At 36.3% G+C, this 20,510-nt stretch overlaps 1 protein-coding gene across 1 annotated transcript in view; it reads left to right on the forward strand.

Moving 5' to 3' along the window:
* The window catches only part of LOC128871593 (uncharacterized), a 78,863-nt gene extending 62,668 nt beyond the window's left edge, over nucleotides 1–16,195 (forward strand). The window contains exons 2-3 of the mRNA XM_054113463.1: nucleotides 15,394–15,574; nucleotides 15,629–16,195. Of these exons, the coding sequence (XP_053969438.1) occupies nucleotides 15,394–15,574; nucleotides 15,629–16,195 (748 nt within the window). The remainder of the gene's footprint in view (nucleotides 1–15,393; nucleotides 15,575–15,628) is intronic.
* Nucleotides 16,196–20,510: the final 4,315 nt, after the last annotated feature.

A 20,510-nucleotide genomic window follows, 5' to 3' on the forward strand; every position in this document is an offset into this window, starting at 1 on the left:
AGGGGGTTGAATAAAATCTCTCGACGTCTCACCAGGGGGGAGGGAGGGTCAGAAAATTGAAAAAACACCTCACGTAATATATGGACGCCCCCTAAGTGCATTGATCAACTTACCTTGCCACTGTGAAACATGAATGTACAACTCCCAACGTTGCCGATGAATTTCGCGAAGGCCATTTAAACACGGTTGTTCTGCCAGAAACAACCGATGCTGTACGTCAATTGATAACGCAGGATCGTCATGTCACATAGAAGTATCCTTGGGTATGAGTGGGGCCAGCATAAAATTTGTTCTCGTTAGATACTCGAACCACATTATTTGACAATTGCTTAAAAAAGACACAAGTCGATTGGTGTAAATAAATGTTGAAGAAATTCAGCCCCGTGATTCATGGATATGCATAGTAACAGGTAACAACTCTTGAATCGATGCGTATGAGCCGTAAAAAAAACAGCAATCGTCAGTAGATAAACTTAATCCCACCAAATTTGTTCGCGAAAGAAGCACCTCAATGCAAATGGTCCCCTGTTTTTTCGAACATCACGTCATGTCGCAACTGTACGTGTACCACTAGAGAAACTTAACACAGTCAATTCTGAGTGGCACAAAATCATTTCTTTGCCCGAAGTATTCGGAGCAAACCCACCGCCGATGATGAATAATCCTTCACGAAGGCGCTTGTATTGCCTCACGCATCGGTTCACGCAAGAGAATTTTGGCGCACTCAAAAGATCAAATGAAAGCAGTCTTACAGCCTTACGCCCTTACAAGCTTTACACCCTTGATTTGTCACCTAACAATTTCTTGATGATAAGCCAATTTTCAGAAAAATTTAAGACCATGTCCAAAATGCTTTGCTCACTTAACATGGAATTGCTCTTTAGTATCCTCGAAACTCCTCTCCGCGCGAAAGGTCTCCTTGCATCGGACCAAAGTTTACTTTAAGTAGCAGGCAGGTGGAGATCATCTGAATGAACCGAATATCAGGATTTGAGCAAACTCCTAGAAATACTAATATGATTATGTGTTACAAAGCGACTTCCCATCAAGAACTTTAATTTTGTGTCAATAAAGTTGAGAAAAGGTGAACGCAAAATAAGGTTTGCTGGATGCACGTGAAACAAAATAGGCCTCAAAGAAGATTGTGAAGTATGGAGATATCCAATAATAGATCAATCAGTGTAGAACTAGAACTAGGTGTATCTCTTCCGGCAATGGAACTTATCATTATTACGCCTAAATCAAGTAGTGAATACTTCCATTAAATACATGCTGAAGTTCATTAAATTTGTTGCTAGACAATGGATTAACTGGAGCCTAACTGTGCAGGTGATTTCATCATAGGTAACCTTAGCAGATTTTCTACTAGTGTAGGCTAAAAAAAAAAATTAAATTACCAGCTTCATTTACTACTAACTGATTGAATTTCAATTTAAATTCGTTTGAATGAATTATTTGTACACAATTCCACGTAGTTATAAATATTTTCTTCACTGCAGCTCAGCAGATTTTCTACTAGTGTAGGCTAAAAAAAAAATTAAATCAAGCTGGTAATTTAATTTTTTTTTAGCCTACACTAGTAGAAAATCTGCTAAAAAAAAATTAAATGAAGCTGGTAATTTAATTTTTTTTTAGCCTACACTAGTAGAAAATCTGCTGAGCTGCAGTGAAGAAAATATTTATAACTACGTGGAATTGTGTACAAATAATTCATTCAAACGAATTTAAATTGAAATTCAATCAGTTAGTAGAGAAAATCAAGTGAAATTCAAAAGTTGGCCAAGCAGACACAAGAAAAACATTTTTTTGAATTTTTTACTTAATAAATAATTCAGCTGCAAAAATAGCCAATCTGAAAGTGTGATAAAAAGAGAGGTGAGTAGAGCAGAGAAGACCGACATCATTTGAGGAAAGCAAAAAGTTAAACATTGATGTGTAACCGTTAGTTATGCATCGGTATCGGTTTCGGTATATCTCGGAACATTTCAAACCAAATAATGAATTCCATTTATTGTCTTCGTCTGCCGACTCTGCTTCTTTCACTTCGAGCTCCAATTCCGCTTGCTGCACTTCCTCTAAGTTTTCTACTTGTTACTTCCTTGCTGACTGCTATCGTATTCATTCATTTATGCAATGAATTTCCGTTGCATACAACTGTCTTTCACCTTCGGCCTCCCCTCGACATCCGCCAGTTGCCGACATTATTCCAAGCTCATCAAATGACGTTATGCTGCACCGTTTCGTTCCGCTCCGCTCTGATTTGCTGCCTCTGTACTATTTGTTTGCTATTTTCTAACAAAACTTTTTCCTCAACTACCACTAAAAGAGGACTGCCACTTCTTCTAACCTTTTTTTCTTGCTTGCTTCACTTTGCTTCATAAAAAGGACATTTCTTGCACTTTTGTGCCAATTTAAATGGCACAAACAGAAGCAATAGAAACGAATTCGAAACGTAGATACAAAAATGCCAGTAAAGGAGTGTGTGCGAATTCGCCTTGAGTGTGTGTGTATACCGTACGAATATGTATGTGTGTGAACGAGGCTAGGTATTCGCTACAGGAGAGAGTACGTAGAAGATCTGGGAAATTGACATTGCAGTTCAGTTCGAAGCCATTCACTTGGAAATGGAAAAGTTTTAATAATGCAACAAGCAGCAAAATAAAATACAGGACATGCGATAAGGCATGCAAGCAAGCAGCGTAAGCATCATCAAAGTAAAGAAAAGGTGAAATAGAATAGCTAAAATTAAACTGAGAAAATGCAATTGTTGAAGTTGTATGTACTAGGTGTGGCTATTAAATTAAGAAACTGGCATTGTTTAGGAATTTTATTCTGATTTCATGAATATTTGCTCATTACCAACTGGCGCAAAATTACACATTTGACACTTGTGAACTAGACAGCTACAGCATACAAACAAACAAGCAATTGTGCGCTATATGGTCCAAATAAATGTTTACATCACCTAAAATAATTTTGTTTTTTATTTAGTATTTAGTAAAAAAGTTATTCGAAAACAAAATTAATGATTAATTTTGTGCCATCCTATGCAATATTCCATAGCGCAGCCAAATGTGTGGAAGAATGATTTTTCACGCCCCACCCATTTTCCGATAGGCCACATCTTACAAATAAAATCTGCATAAAAAAATTAATTCCTCTAGTGGGAAAAAGATGGTAGATTGGTTGAAGAAAAGCTCAAAACGTGGTCTGAAATCGACCCAATTAATTATGGTTCTGTAACTACAATATAAAATTTTAAAATGAGGCGATTAGCGTAAATAAGAGTTTCTATTTAGAAACAAGTGAAAAATATTTCTTTCGTACACATTTTTGACAACAAAATGATTTTTTTAACCCTAGAAAACTAAACCCCGCCTCTGAGGCGCAAAAATTGTCAGTTCTACGTATTTCATTATGATTGAATGCAAGTGGCAGCACGAGCTTTCAAACCTTATAGTAGTCTCTTGTGTGAGTTTGTGGGCGAACGTTCATTGCGCAAAGTTTTTTTGTTACGGAGATATATTAATTCGTGTTGCCTGAGAGGCGAGGTTTAGTATTAAAGGTATTTTTCTGACTACATAGTATTTGTAAATATTTCCTTTTTTTTCGACAGTAGCTATAATATTAATGGACAATTTAGAAAAGGATTTCGATTCAAACGATAGTCTAATTGATCCAAACTTTCAAATTGAATCTGAAGATGAAGTTGAAAATATAATTGTAGGCAATCAAGAATTGACTCCTGTTGTAGTTTCACCTATAGACGTACCACAAAGTAATGACCAACCTAATGACTCTTTAATAATCATTTCTTATAAATTGCCTTCATTTTGATGATCGGAACACACGAGAAAATAGAAGAAAGACCGATAAATTTGCTCCCATTCGAAACATATGGGAGATTTTTATTCAGCAATGTAGAGATAACTTTAAACCGGGGTCATATGTGACAATAGACGAACAGCTACTAGCATTTAGAGGTCGATGTCCATTCCGAATGTACATACCAAACAAACCAGCAAAATACGGAATAAAAATTGTGCTAGTCTGCGATGTCAGAACTAAATATATGTTTGATGCTTCACCATATTTGGGAAAAAATTTTAATACAGTAGCTGGCGAACCGTTTGGTTCTTATTATTGTAAGCTTCTCACTAGAACTATACATGGAACAAATAGAAACATAACTGTAGACAATTGGTTCACTTCCATACCATTAGCAGAACAGCTGTTAGTGGATCCTTATAAGTTATCTTTAATTGCAACAATCAAAACTAACAAAAAAGAAATTCCTGATGAGTTCAAACATAATACATCCCGTCGTATTGGAACATCCATGTTCGGTTTCCATGATAAGTTAAGTCTTGTTAGCTATAAAGCAAAGCCTCATAAAACTTTTTTTTTAATATCAACTATGCACGACGAACCCACACTTAACTCACTATCAAGAAAACCTGTAATTATTGAATCCTATAATGCAACAAAAGGTGCTGTTGACACTTTTGATCAGATGTGTTGTCATGCCAGCTGCAGCCGCAAAACCAGGCGTTGGCCATTATGTATGTTTTACGGTATGATAAATATGGCAGTATTGAATAGTTATATTCTCTATGTTTCAAACTGTGACCAAAAACAAATAAAGCCAATGAGCAGAACGGATTTCATGAAGGATCTTAGTAAGGATTTGTGCTGTCACTGGCTCTCAATGAGACTTCAAGAAAGACCATCTATGCAGAAACGAGTTCGTGAAGCAATAACCGACTCCATTCATAGCTCCGAAGAGCAGCAAGAAAACTCTGAAAAATAAAGAAAGGGAAAAGATCAATATGCAATTACTGTCCATCAAGCAAGAAACGTATGAGTGTTTATTATTGTGCAAAATGCAATAGAACATACTGCCTGGAACATAGATCCCCAAATTGCTATACATGTGATATAAGAAAAAAGGTCTGAATTAATTTTTATGTACAAAACAAAATGTTAATAATATATTTGAAATTCTTTATTTTTATGAAACTTAGTACAAATAGCTATAAGAAAAATATGAATTTTATGTTTTTGTATTAAAGAAAAAAAAATTATAAAATTTTTTCTAAATGATATCCTTGCAAAAAAAAAATCTAATATAAGTGTTAATTTAGTAAGTATATAATTGGCTTATAAAAACAATTTGATGAAATATTTTTTTTATATTATAGTTAAATACTCCAACTCTGAAAAAATAAAATGTTTTTCAATACAAAAACTTAACAAAAATTAGAGAAGAATTTTGTTTTTTTAAAAAGTAGCCTGATAGGCGAGCTTTAGTTCTAAGCGCTTAAAAAAAAGGTTTAGTTTTCTAGGGTTAAGCAGTAAAAGGTGGAATTCTTCAAAAATACTTACATATGTATGTAAAAATGTATTTGATTGAGTTTCACGTACTTCTGAAAGACATATAAAAATATTCTTAGCACATCATTGGATAGAATCATCAGCATCATCATTTACGTCATCAGCATTACAGCATACAGCTCAGAATGAGCCAGTGCTTCCTTTACTATGGCGCTCCATACGTCTCGGTTCGTTGCTTGGCTTCTTCGTACGTTCGTGCCATGCAAGTCATCATTCGATCATCTGTCCACCTTCTGGGTGGCCGTCCGCGCTTTTTGCTGTCCAATCTGCGAGACTTAAAAGTCTTTTTTGCACTTCTGTTGTTATCCATTCGAAGTACGTGCTCTAACCATCGAAAACGTTGCGCCTAATCGGTGAAGCGCACTATATGTTGTCATTTATCCGTTTTTCGATCCCATTGTTAGGTTTTAATCTATAAAATCCATCAGCCTCTGGAGCAGGGACAAAAATTCACCACAAACTTTAACGCCGAGAACGGAGAGATAATTCTTTGTATTACTAGTCAGAACCCATATTTCACATCCATACGTTACTATTGGCCTTATAGGGGTCCTGTAGCATACACGAATTCGTTTTTACGCACTTTGAGGTGTGGGTAAGACCATATCTTCTATTTGCAGCCTGCAGTCTGTCGTTTGTGTAGATAAGCGGTTATAGTAGTAAATGTAAGTTAAATAGAAATCGAAAGAAAATCTCTTTCAAAACTATAACTTTTTATAGAGAACATGCCCAATTATTGAATTCCAAAAAAGTGCAAAATTTAAGTAAAAAGACATGTTTATGTTGAGTTCTAATTTGTCCCCCCATTTCTACATACTCATGTCAATTTTTAGTTAATTATTTATATATAAGCTATTTTTAATTAAATTTTTTTTATTCAAGTACAAAAACTTATATATATGTATGAATGTGTGTATCTGTAAATAAAAAAAAAAAAAACAATTATTTATATTATTATTTACTTCATTGAAATATTTCAGAAGCTGTTGACGAACGTTCTCCGCTTTACATGTTAGCGGGTTGTAAAGGGTTTTTCAATTGGCGCGGGTCGATTTTGGCGCCCTGTGGCAGCCATTTTGTTTGTGTGACATCTGTCAAATCTTTTGTTTATTATTCAGTTGTTTATGCCAAATCACCTTGGCAAGTTACACGATTAAAGAGCACGTTCAAATGATAAAACTTTATTATCAAAATGAGTGTTCATTAACGCAAACGTTACGCGCATTGCGCCCATTTTTCGGTTGATGTGGTGGCCCTTCAAAGTCGACTCTTCAACGTTTGGTGGCCAAATTTGAGACGACCGGGTCTGTAAACAATCAGCCAACACCCGTACGTTCAAGGAACGGAAGATCAGCCGAGAACATTGCCGCGGTCCGTGAAAGTGTACAGCAGAACCCGAGGCAGTCTATTCCTCGCCGTGAACAAGAACTTGGCCTTTCGCAGACTTCCAACTGACCCAGGAGCTCAAAGTTGATGACCGTAGACAACGCCGTTTGTTCGCTGACTGGGCTTCGAATCGTTTGAAAGAGAACCCCAGTTTTGTGCGAAAAATCATCTTTAGTGACGAGGCGCATTTTTGGATGAATGGCTGTGTTAACAAACAAAATTGCCGTATATGGGACGACACCAATCCATACGAGGTTCACCTCGTGATAATGCATCCTCAAAAAGTAACAGTTTGGTGTGGATTTTGGGCCGGCGGCGTCATTGGGCCGTACTTTTTTGAAAACGACGTTGGTGAGGCGGTCACCGTCAACAGCGAGCGCTACACAACGATGATAACCAACTTCTTATGGCCCATATTGAACCATATAGACCTAGACGACATGTGGTTCCAGCAGGATTGCGCTACGTGCCACACAGCAAACGCCACGATTGACATTCTGCATGAACGATTTGAGGGTAAGGTTATCTCTCGCAGGGGTTATGTGAATTGGCCACCAAGGTCATGCGATTTGACCCCGCTAGACTTTTTCCTGTAGGGTTTCTTGAAGTCTCAGGTCTATGCAAATAAACCACAATCGACCGATGCTCTAAAGGTGAGCATAACACAGGCCATCGCTCAAATGAAGCCGGATCTATGCGGAAGAGTCATTGAAAATTGGACCACTCGGATCCGTTCCACCGTAAGAAGCCGAGGCAGTCATTTGAATGAAGTCATATTCCACACCTAATGGCATATATGCGCCTTTCAAATAAAAAAATAAGTTTGTCAATAACTCACACACAGCTTGTTTTATTCCATTTCAACATCTACCCGCCCTTATCGAAAAACCCTTTAGAATATATGCGAACCAGAAGATGCTAAAGTAGTAAACGGCAAAATGTTGCCGAAAACAATTTTGACCATATGACCGCGAACGAAACATTAAAAGGGAATTTCCAACGTCTCCCTTCCAGATTTATCAGTGTGTAAAGCGGCACTAATTTAGAATTACTTAAAAAGAAGCAGAAGAAGAATCAATTGTTCAAATTCAAAGACTGTAAAAGTCTTTGGAATACTAAAGGGTGATTTTTTAAGATCTATAGGAAAGTTTTTCAAAGACACACACGTAAAATTCCGAAAAATGCATGAAAAACAGTCCATATAATTTAATGTTTGAAGATTATTTCATGCAAATATTGACCGCGACTGCGCTTCAAATGGTCCATCCGCTTAGTCGAATTTTGGCACACTCTTTCCAATGTTTCGGCCGGTATCTCACATATAAATGCTTTAATGTTGTCTTCCAATGCGTTAATTGAAGCAGGCTTGACTGAACAGACATGAGGTTTAACATAGCCCCACAAAAAATAATCTAAAGGCGTTATATCGCACGATCTGGGTGGCCAAGTGACAGGTCCCGAACGTGAAATAAAATGTTCACCGAACTCGCCTCTCAACAAGTCCATTGTTACGCGTGCTGTGTGGCATGTGGCACCGTCTTGCTGAAATCACATGTCATGCAAGTCAAGCTCTTGCATTTTGGGCAAAAAAAAGTTGGATATCATTTCACAGTAGCGCTCACCATTCACAGTTACGTTACGATTCGCAGCATCATTGAAGAAGTACGGTCCAATGATACCTCCAGCCTATAAACCGCACCAAACTGTGACCTTTTTTGGATACATTGGTAGCTCTTGCAATTCTTCTGCGTGATCTTTACTCCAAAATCGATAATTCTGCTTATTTACGTACCCATTGATCCAAAAAGGAGCTGAACACAATTTTCCGATAAAAAAGTGGATCTTCGGCCAACTTTCCAAGAGAACATTCACCAAAAATTCTGCGTTGCGGTAGGTCGTTCGGCTGCAATTTTTGCACCGGCTGTATTTTGAAAGGCTTCACTCCTAAATCCTTTCGCAAGATTTTCCACGTTGTTGAGTAGCAGAGGCCCAATTGCTGCGAACGACGACGAATCGATAATTGATGGTCATCATTAACATTGGCCGATACAGCTGCGATATTTTCTTCAGTTCGCACTCTACGTAAGCGTGTTGGTGGTGTGATGTCCAATAATGTAAATTTGACCATAAAATGGAAGAAGCGCGCCAAAAACTTTCTTGACAGAACACGCATTTTTATAATAAAATTCAAGGATTTGCAAGCGTTGTTCGTTTGTAAGACGATTCATGGTTAAATTATAGACCAAACTAAAGATGTTTGACAGTGAAACAAAACACGAAACGTGCGTCAGCTGTTTAAACCAACTGTTTAAAAAGATAATAGCTAAAAGATCACCCTTTATAACATCGATATCATGCATATAAATTCATCTTTGCAGCACTATAAAACTGAATGCTTTAGCATTCACGTTCGCGAACGCGTTTACCACTCAGCTAGCAGCTGTAGGTTTCTACTACAGTTACCTTCAAAGTCTTGCTGTTAGCTTTGAAATTTTGATCAATATCAGATAAAATGTTGCATAATTCTAGGCACATCATTTTGTGAAAATGACTGATCGTAATACGTAAAAATCTTTAATATCGTAAGAATATTAAATTTTTTACTTCTCGTTTTAGAACTTTTTTATAAAGAATACAGTTTTAATAAATTCAATATTTTTATTAAATACAGTTTTTTATAAAGCTGTTCATGATAGGTTGATCTTAGCAGTCCATTAACATTCTCTGCTTTAAGATAATGACCCCTGTCGCCACTACCACTAAAGTATACGTTTTTCGATGTAAGAAAGTATCTGTAGATTGTAAATTCAATAAATTATGCAACTTTTCCTTTAAGCTTGCTGTTTCATTTAAATCTTCTTCACAAAACGAAGTAGGCTATAGGCTGTTTTAGAAGTGGTATTTTCAATGTCAAGTTCTTCTTGTAGTCACAGATTGCATTTAACAAAAATCAAACATGAACTCATGTTTCGTCCCCTTAGTATAACAATAGCCTATGTGCTCATAGGCTATTATTTTTTTATTGAATTTTTGGATTCTCCATCGTCGATTTTATATGTGGTCAAAATTTTGTCAAATTCTAGTTCCTCAAAGTGGGTCAAAACGTCAGTCAAAAAATAATAAATATTTACAGACATAACGAGATTTGAGTGAGAGCTACTTTCGACAAAAAGTTTGAAATTCATTTTCTCAAAACATCAAAAAATGTATAGGCTATTTTAATACTAAGGGGACGATTTGATATTATTAGGATTCGTTGGAAAAGAGAAAACTTCTGATATTACACTGAATGCATTGAGCACTGTTTAAACCTCTTAATACAATAATTTTCGAAACTAAAATAAATGTATTATATTTTGTTTCTTCGAGCATTAAGGGGTTAGGGGTAGTCAGAATTTAAAAAAACTTAGATTTTTTTGCATTTTCTTAAAGCATAATATCTTAAAAATATTGTGTGAAAATTTGAAGTGAAATACTTTTCGAGTTATTCAACAACAAAGGGCGCTCGGGCGCTCCGGAGCAGATAGCAAAACTTGAAATGCGTTTTTCTCAAAACCATTTTTTTGAACTGGTGATCAATGTAACTTAAAAACCGCTTGGTAGATTTCAATAAAATGTATACTGCTTTTGGAAAACATAAAAAACTCATGCCTGATCGGAGGATTTTTTTCCTAAAAAATTTGGTTTTTTTTTATACAATTAATTGTCGGTTTTTTTCTCGAAAATCTGAAAAAATATTTCCTTAGGACACCATATTGTTTTTTCAATTTTGCTAAAGTCAAGTCGAAACATGATGTATTACTGCTATAATTAAAAATTTAAATAAAATTTGTAAAATAAAGCAACTGACTAGCAAAAAACATTATTGAAAATCATAGTTTTTTCGGACCTCTGACTACCCTAAGTATAACGCTACTTCACACTTATGCATATAAATTCATCTCTCTGGCGCAGAAAACTTCAATGAGTAAACTAAACCAAGTTTTTTTGAAAATGAAAAACTTTTATTGTAATAAAATTTTGTAGGACATAAACAAGTTTTTACCTGTATCAATTCGATATTTAAAACTTTCCGCGATCACGAGATTAATACAATTCCCGTAGTTTTGGGACCAGAACAAATATCTGAATTCCGGAACGTGTGTGTGTGTTTTTTTGTTGTTGTTTTGAATTGGCGAAACTTTTATAGCACGAATAGCAAGTTTCCAATATAAAAAATTTTCTAAATTAATAAATAGTGCGCACAAAAATATGCAACATACTCACTTTTACTCGAGATTGTTATAAAGGATATTTCCAGCCAGTAGGGAAAAATTTTCCTTGAATGTCAACTTTGTCGCGATAGAACAAAGCGTTAAAATTATTGAAACTTAGTACGAAAATGGTCGAATTTTAAGAACAACATATCGCAAAATTCGTGATATTTTTGTTAGAAATAATCATTCGAATGAGTCGACAATTCCAAGGTTGGTGACAAAATTTGAAGAAATTGCTTGTGTCGAGGATAGAAAAAGGACTGAAGTTATTGTACGAAGAAACATTTTCAGATTTTGCCAATAATTATGGTGAAGAAAAATTGTGTGAAGAGACCTTCAGCTGCCACGTAACGGGGGAATTCACCAACCGAATTATGCGCGATCATTGCACGCAACGAAGGGGCATTGTGTTAATAGTTTTCATATATCACTAACAGATTCTTAGATTTTTTGTGTACAAGGTGAAGACCAAAATAAACAAGACTGGCTTCATAAAAATGTTTTTGATGGCACCATCGTTTTAATGAGTTAGTGCGTTGGGATTTACATCCCGAGCTGACTTCCAGTGAAAGCTTGGTGACATTCGGTTCAGTGGAAGCGAAGTTATTGTGTTTAAAGTGTCAGTATGCCGGTGTCATCGGTACAAAAATGAGCTTCGAACAGAGAGCTAATATCAAATTTTGTTTTCAAATCGGTAAAACGTTTACCGAAACATTTCAATTGATGAAAAAAGTTTATGGCGATGATTGTCTATCTCGTGCCAGAGTTCATGAGTCGTTTACACGTTTCAGAGATGGTTGTGAGGACATAAATGACAATGAACATATGGGCCGTTCAAAATCAGTAATCACCGAAAACTTTATCGAAATTGTTCGTAAATTTATCAAAAATAAACCGAAATCATCGTTAAAATTCATCAAATCGGAGTTGAATATCTCCAAAACATCGATTTATCGCATTTTAACTGATCATTTGGTCTAACGAAAGATCTTGGCTCGTTTCATTCCGCACAAGTTAACTCAGCACCAAGAATTACTCAGACTTCAACATTCGAAAGACCTCATTAAAGAAGCGAGAAAAGACGAGAACTGCCTTCACAACATTGTACCTGGTGATGAAACGTGGTTTTTCCAACATGAAGCTGAAACTAAGCTTCAAAGTGCCGAATGGAAGGCCCCAGACGAATCATTACCCACAAACTCGCGTTTGGAGAAGTCAAAAAGCAAGTCGATGCTCTTTTGGTTTTACGATTCCAAGGGAATTGTCCACAAGGAGTTCGTGCCAACGAGCCAAACCGTCAATGCCATTTTCTATCTTGTCGCTTTGATGCGTTTGTTGTATCGCATTCGTCGAATTCGCCCTGAACACCGCGAGGAAGCTGGCTTTTATTGCATGATAATGCACCATCTCATCGATCCACTCTTGTAACTGATTTTTTTGACTAGAAATCGCATTTTAACCATCAATCACTCACCGTATTCGCCTGATATGGCTCCCTGTAACTTATACCTATTCGAAAAATTGTTTTTGGCCATGAAAAGAAAACGTTTTGCGTCCATGGAGACCATTCGAAAGGCTTATACTGACATCTTGAAGGACATTCCGGTCAATGACCTGAAACACTCTTTCGAAGAGCGTTTAGATCGCGCAAAACAGTAAACCGAGGCCAAAGGGGACTATTTTGATGAAATAAACTCGAAATTATCAAAACAAAGCTCCTGTCCTTTCTATTTTAGCTCAGTCTTGTTTATTTTGGACGTCACCTCGTATAAGCCGATTCATGCCCCAGCTACGTCACACCATCAGCTAATTCTGTCAAGCTCCCTGACAGCCGGTCTGAGCCAGACCTCTAAAATTGTTTCAGAATGCTTATGTTGTGTTTTTGTGCTGTTGAATTGACAGAATTCGGTCTTGTATTGGTCTAGCTGTAGAGTTTTTATTGCTTTTTTTGGCTAACAATCGACATTTTACCTTTCTTTGCTCTTGTCTATTATCATCCTTGTTTACTTTAATCGAACCTAACTATTCAGATCTGTTTATAAATCTTCGGTATTGAATATATCAGAAATGACCAAGTAGAACTCGGTTGCATCTCCCAAATGACGTGGCAGCCAAAGTGGCCCTCACAATTTTTTTAATCACAGTTAAAGAGCAAACCTGGTAAACCTATCATCCTCGCTAAAATCTAACCTAACCTGAGTTCTCCCACACATCTAAACTACAATTAATCTAGCGAAGGTATCCTCTTTGTTCCACTCTTATCTGAAATCGCTAAGTGAGAAAGCAATGCAGGTGCAAGTTATGTAAATTTTCAATTTTTGTAAACTCCAAGTCATAGCAATTGTTCACAAATTAAAGATTTATTAACTTAGTCTTGAAGTTCCTTATCATTGAGCTTTTGGTTGTATGCATTTGTGTTATACTCAGCTACTGAACGTTGCACATTTGTGTTTACCTTTTTCAGTTGCATATTTGTTATTTTTTACGCTTTCTTCTGCCTCCTCTATTGATGTTGCACGTCTGTCAATGACACTTTCCGGTTTCACACTTCAAACTGACTGACTGATATCGCAATATGCTCTGCGTCCTTCAAAGTAATATAATAATAGAAAATTCCAGCAGCCAGCCGAACAATGCACACAAAAAACATTAACAAAAAAGCCAGCACAAAATTGACAATAACAGCAGCAAGAAAATTACTTGAATGACTCTTGAAATGAAAATTATCCCTGCAACAAGGACACCCTCAAGGGGAAGTCACATAGTAGACTCGTAGTAAATGTCCTAACATTCCTGCTGCTGGCAGAAGTAATGTAAACACAAACATTAGCCCGCAAATCTCAACAAAAAAAAAAGAAAACCAAAAAGTATAAACAATTTTCTTATGCACTCACGTGTAGCAGCGATTCACGAACTCAAGGGCCGTGTGCAAGTACGCCGCCACAAAAGTTGTTGAGTGCCCCTTGAGCAAGCGGCCACCCTCCTCAACTTCTGGCTGGTTGGAGATAACTTTTTGCCAGCCGATATGTGTAGTGAATGTTTAGTACTGCGCTCTGAGTGCTCACATATGTATGTATGTAGAAAAGCACATCCTTGGGTTTATTTTGACTGCACACAAATTTCGTTATTCGTCTGTTGACACTAAATCGCATGTTAAGTGTAATTTTTACCTCAATCAAGCACTTGCTTTTGGTATTTCGAGTGGAATCTCTTGCGATGTTATTGCTCACTATACTCACACTCACGCATGCAATACTTTGTATGCCTGTTAGTTGTATGCCTACAGTACAGAATATATATAAATATATCCAGATTCGTGAGGAACTTGCACGTTTTTGGACTGTACAAGATTGAGCTCAGCCACTAACAGATGTTTCAACTGCATACTTTTATGAGACAATTTAATTTTTTTCAGAATGCAGCCGTTTGAAGATTGCTTTAAGCGGTCATTGCTGGACGCTCTCTTAGAGCAAAATGAGAAATGTGTTCGCGAGATTATTATTGTTGGTACCGATTGCTGCGCTGTGGCCATTAATCCGAGCAGTAACGCATATAGACAATAGACGAATTTCGCCAACCGGTGCGACTTCACTGTCAATTTCACTTCTGCTCAGTCGATCAGACACGAAATAAGGCCAAGTCCGTTTTCGACTGCTACTAAATCGAATACTTTCATGGATCAATCAATCCAACGAGTTGAACTCGTGGCTGCCTCCCGCATGAAAAGTCGAAACCAAAACGATCTTGTTGTGGTAGGCACATTTGTGTAGAAGAAATTACGATCTGTGGGAGAGAATCACTTGCTTGTTGCTGTTAAGAGCCGTGTTCAAGTCTTCAAAAGCTATACTCAAAACGAACAGCCAGCACATATTTTGAAATCTAAAATTCCTAATAAATTGTTTAACAAATTGGCTTAACAAATTGATGTTATAACAACTAATGTCTTTTGTGCTTTTTTAAATTACCGTTATATTGAAAGTGGGCATACACCATGGACGATTTGGTTTATTTTGAATACTAATCTAAAATATACAGGCATGTTCTGCAAATCGTTTTCGGGCAATATTTTCGCATTTTCCGTTTTCAAATCGTTTGACATGTTCTGTAAATCGTTCCGTTTTCGTTTTTTTTCGAACATCAGCAAATCGTTTTTTCACCCTGTTCTGGAAATCGAAATCGTTAAAATTTTCCAGTTTTATTTTCGGCAACTTAAACGTTAGCGGTTTGTGACATTCTTATAAACTGTTTGTTGAAATAAATTTATCAAAATGTGAGTATTTATTCAAAATAACTGCATATATTTATGTAAATAAAAGTGTTTATTTAAAATATTTAAAACTTATTCAAAAACTTTTAGGGGAAAACACAAGAACTCCAAGCAAGAGCTAATTTTAGTCGAGTTTATGGAATCTCATCCAGATTTGGCGAAGAATTTTTCAAAGGGCGACAGAGTTGCTGTTGAGGAAAAGTGGAAAGAGCTAACGACGCTGCTAAATGCAGAAGGGCCGCCCCAAAAAGATGTTAATGGATGGAAAAAAGTAAGTATTTAGTCAAATATTAAAATAAATATTTTTGAGTTGTCTTTTTTCAAGATATGGTCTGACTGGAAGGGGTGCATTCGGAAAAAGGTTGCCCATAACAATCTAGAATCGAGGGCAACAGGAGGTGGACCCTTTAATAAGCATGTACTGACGAGCAACGAAGAATGTGTTGCAAGAACTTGTGGAATTTTTGCAGCCGTTGAGGGCATAAGCCATTCTAGAAGCTTTGGGACAGAAGAAAATAATAGCGCTATCGAATCTGAGGAAGAACGTCCCCAAACAAGTAGGGAAGCGGTGGCTACCCCGAGAGCTGCAAAAAGGCCACGAGTGTCAACGCAGGACAGCCTTCAGTCGTGTATGGCAACGCAATCTAGTTGTATGGAGAAAATATCCACCACTTTAGATAACATTTGCGAAAACCAACACAAGATTGCAAAATCGCAGGAAGATGAAAGGGAAGAGATTCGACGACTTTGTCGTGCTGTTGAGAAACAAAATGAATTGCTGGCAGAGCAAAATCGCTTGAAGACTCAAAGTATAGAGCAAAAGCAAAGACATTACCTCAAAATGGAGCAGTTGCAACAGGAAACAGTTAATATTAAAACTAAAAAAAAATAAACTAAAGAATCTTATTGAACTGTTATGTATGTATATATTTACTTTTAATATGAATAAATTTTATGTTTCATAATATTAAATTCCTAGCAATAGAGTCTCTTATATTTCTGTCAACACTATATAAACTACTGTTTTCCTCATTTTCAGCAATTTCCTCATCAATTGGATTGTTTTCTAATACGGTTTCTGTTTCAATGTCATCTATTTGATTACTCCTACATATGTTATGTAGTGCGCAACAAACATTTATTATCTTCACTACCTTTTGCGGCGTATATGGCAGGATAGTTTTCAAACAACGAAACCGACTTTTTAATACTCCTATAACACGCTCAACGATGTTACGTGCTTTTGCATGCTGCTGGTTAAATCTGTGTTCTGCTGATCTTGGGCCTGGGTTTCTATATGGAGTCAGTAGAAATGGCTCTATACCAAAACCAGAATCTCCCAGTAGCCAAGACCCTCGGTCACCAGCTTCATACTGCGATAGGTAATAGTGTTTTGCACTGCTCATACTAAATACGAAAGCGTCATGGCTTGCACCAGGCCGAGTTGCATCTACTGCTCTTATTATCATATCAAAATCACAAATCTGTAAAATAAAGGCAGTAAATTTTAAATTTTAGAAACACAATTTAAATTCATTCTTACAATCATTGCGTTTATGCTAAAAAATCCTTTTCGGTTAAAAAATAGATGCTCGTTCTCAAAAGGTTTAATCAGAGCCACATGTGTTCCACCAATACACCCTATTACTCCTGGAATACCGAATTTTTCTACAAAATGAAGTTTTGATTTTCTAGAATCCTCTTCAGACATTTTCAGCTTAATCCACTTAGGACATAGAACATTTTCCAAAGCATTGATCATTTCGGATAATATTTTTGAGACTGTGATTCTACCCATAGCAATATCTGTATCCTTTCCGACGGAACGTTGATAGGAACCTTCTGCGAAAAACCTAAGACTTGCTGCCAGCTTCAATAAAATAGGTATGGACGTTTCCTTGACGAAAGATTTTACTTCATTCAGCACTTCTAAAAAAGCGTACTTGTTTAGGCGATAGTTGGAAACAAATCTAAAGTAGAAAAACTTAATGAATGCCACAAAGTATAACCATTTCTAATCTTACGTAGAATCCGGTGCACTGAGAGGATTCGAATGGTCTCTTAAACGCCGCCTATCTATTCTACTTTGGTAATCTTGCTCCTGTTCGTTTAACACATAAGCTGCCATAAAAAACATGATAATTTTTTAATTAAATCCGTTTATTTTAAAATTATTTCGTATTTTTTGCCAACGAATTCTTTTGTCATTTGGTTTGTTTAATTGCCAAAGAGAAATCAGCTGTTTCGAACTTAAATTCGAATTTAAATGAAATCGGACGAATTACAGAACACCCAAAACAAAATCGTACGAATTGCCATTTCGGATCCGAATTGAAATCGCGCGATTTTCAGAACATGCCTGATAAATATCGAATTTCTTCAAATAACTAAAATTTCACTCGACTTATAGTGACACGAATAAACGGGCATATGTACGAGTTGTGTTCTAAAAATAAGGTGAATTTTAATTCTCTTACAAGCAAAGGTGAGTGAGAAGATGCAAAAGGCAGCAATTTTTTTCACAATTCCGGGCGTTTTTTATACTGCTTCACGCAAATGGGGAATAGCTCCAAAGTAATACTCCTTATTTACCATACGACTGTGTGGTAAGAACTCCTGATGCACTATGCTATGGTAATCGAAGAAAACAGTGAGCAAAACCTTGACATTTGATGGAACTTGGCGTGCTTTTTTTGGTCTTGGCTCTCCAGGACTCTTCCTTTGGGACGATTGGGCTTTGGTTTCGATGTCATAACCATTCTCCCATATACCCATGATTCATCACCAGCTATGACACATTTAAGCAAATCTGGGTCATTGTTGACGTCATTCAACAATTCCTGAGCGATGCTCATACGACGGTGTTTTTGGCCAAAATTCAGCAATTTTGGAACGAACTTCATGCTTCACGCTTCATGCTCAAAATTTTCTAAAAGATTGCAAGGCATGAACGAACTGATATGCCGCCATCATCAGCAACTGCTCCAATGTGATTCGACGGTTCTCCATTACAATTTTCTTCACTTTCTCAACATTTTCATCAGTTGTTGATATGTTGAAGTTAGCGTCGTCATTCACATCTTCGCAACCTTCCGTGAAAAGCTTATACCACTTGAACATTTTATTTTTGACTCAGAGTACTCTCACCGCAGGCCAGTGTCAACATTTCAAGTGGTTTTGAGCTCCTGATGCACAAAAAAATACAACATACTATGCTGCTAAAACCATGAATATATGTTCGAGACGAGAGTACCAACATAAAAAATAATAATAATCCACAGTCGAATGTACGTAGCCCGCGAAATTTGAAAATCCACCTGTTGACCAATTTGTACACACCTCATACATAACGAACAAAATTATAATAAATACCTTTGTCCGCTATTGTGTTCGTGTATACAAATCAGTGGCAAGGCTCTCATCTATATTTTATATGTTTTATTTGTTTGTGATTTCGGGAAATCCCTGAAACTACTGAATCGATTCTAAAAATTCGTTTACTTATAAAATATTACATGGGCTTTTAAAAATTGACACGATTACTAATGTTAATACTGATACCATCACAAAAATAAGAAAAACAAGCTCCCAAGAAGTGATATTATGCATCAAAACTCGAATTAAACATAAAAAAGCACCCGGATATGATTTGCTAACAGCAAAGCACTTACGGAGCTACCAATTGAGACTTATATATTCCTTAGAAACGTGTTTAATGCAATGTTTCGCTTACAATACTTCCCAAAAGTATGGAAAGTCGCAGAAATCATGGCGCTACCAAAACCGGGTAAAAACCCAACAGCTTTAACTTCATATAGACCTATAAGCCTACTTCCGACTATATCTAAAATTGCAAAAACACTTTTACATGACAGAATTATCCAACAAATACATCAAGTTGCACAAAATGTAATTTCAGACATGGAAAATAAACGATATTGCGTTGCTGTGTTTTTGGACGTCGCAAAAGCTTTTGAGAAAGTCTGGCACAAAGACCTCTACATAAAATTAAGACAATATTACTACTGGACTATTATTTAATTATGAAGAGCTACTTTACTGATCGATTCTTCTACATTAAATACAATGGCAAATACTCACATATACATACATCCAATAACAGCAGGAGTTCCTCAAGGCAGCGTTCTAGGACGTTCTATGTCTTATTTGCCTCTGGCATACCACTCCCAGATGAAACTAATTCAACTATAGCAGCATTTGCAGGCGACACAATTTTATTGTCATCTGACAAAAACCTCTCAACCGCAACAACAAAATTACAGATATACACCAACAATGTAAATAAGTGGTTTGACAAATGGAGTTTAAAAGTAAATGAGGGCAAATCTGTACAAGTAATATTTACGACAAGAACAGAGGTTGCCGCATCTGCAAAATATCTTGGAATCCATCTGGACTCAAAATTAACTTGGAAAGATCACATCAAAAAGAAAATAAAGCAAATTAAGGAAAAATTTCGACAATTTCATTGGCTAGTAGGTAGAAATTCTAATCTCAGTATTTCCAACAAACTTCTAGTATACAAGGCGGTAGTCTAAGATTATGAAGTTATTTAAACTATGTCATTTGGATTACCCTGTTGTTTTCCTTTGCTATTGTCTATTCTTTATTTTTGCTGTTTAATGCTCGCCCATTTGTCGCTCTTTTAATTTGGACGTGGAATAAAGTGGATGTGCTATAAGCATGATGGAAAGAATAATGAGATGGCGCCTATCGTGGTCCCGTTACTTTGCGCTCAGCGAATTTGACAACTAGTTACGTGATTTTAGCTCCAGTATGGCCAGATTACCATTTTCGTAACTTGATTTAGCATTTTTTTTTTGTTATTTTCATTATTTTTTGTCTCGGAGTTTTAGTTCTTTCTTCATGACATTTTTCTAGCTGTTCTAATTAAAATGTCATGTTTATAATTTTGTAAAATATACATTTTTTAATAATTATTTAAATAATTCACTCAGATTTATTTAGCTTTACTTTTTTTTAACATCTGGTGGCATTGCCAGCGAGTGCAGGTGTTATGGGTGTTCTTCTGCTTTCGGCAGTCAAATCTCTCTCTCGCTACTGCAGTGTTGCTTAGCTTTGGATATAAAAAAGCACTAAAATGCCCATTCAAAGAAAATAATCCAACAAATTTTTATTGAATCACTTAAAGAACTTTGTATGCGTGACAAATTGTCTTTAAAATG

This window comes from Anastrepha ludens, chromosome 2 (assembly GCF_028408465.1).
Source record: "Anastrepha ludens isolate Willacy chromosome 2, idAnaLude1.1, whole genome shotgun sequence".
Classification (NCBI taxonomy): Eukaryota; Metazoa; Arthropoda; class Insecta; order Diptera; family Tephritidae; genus Anastrepha; species Anastrepha ludens.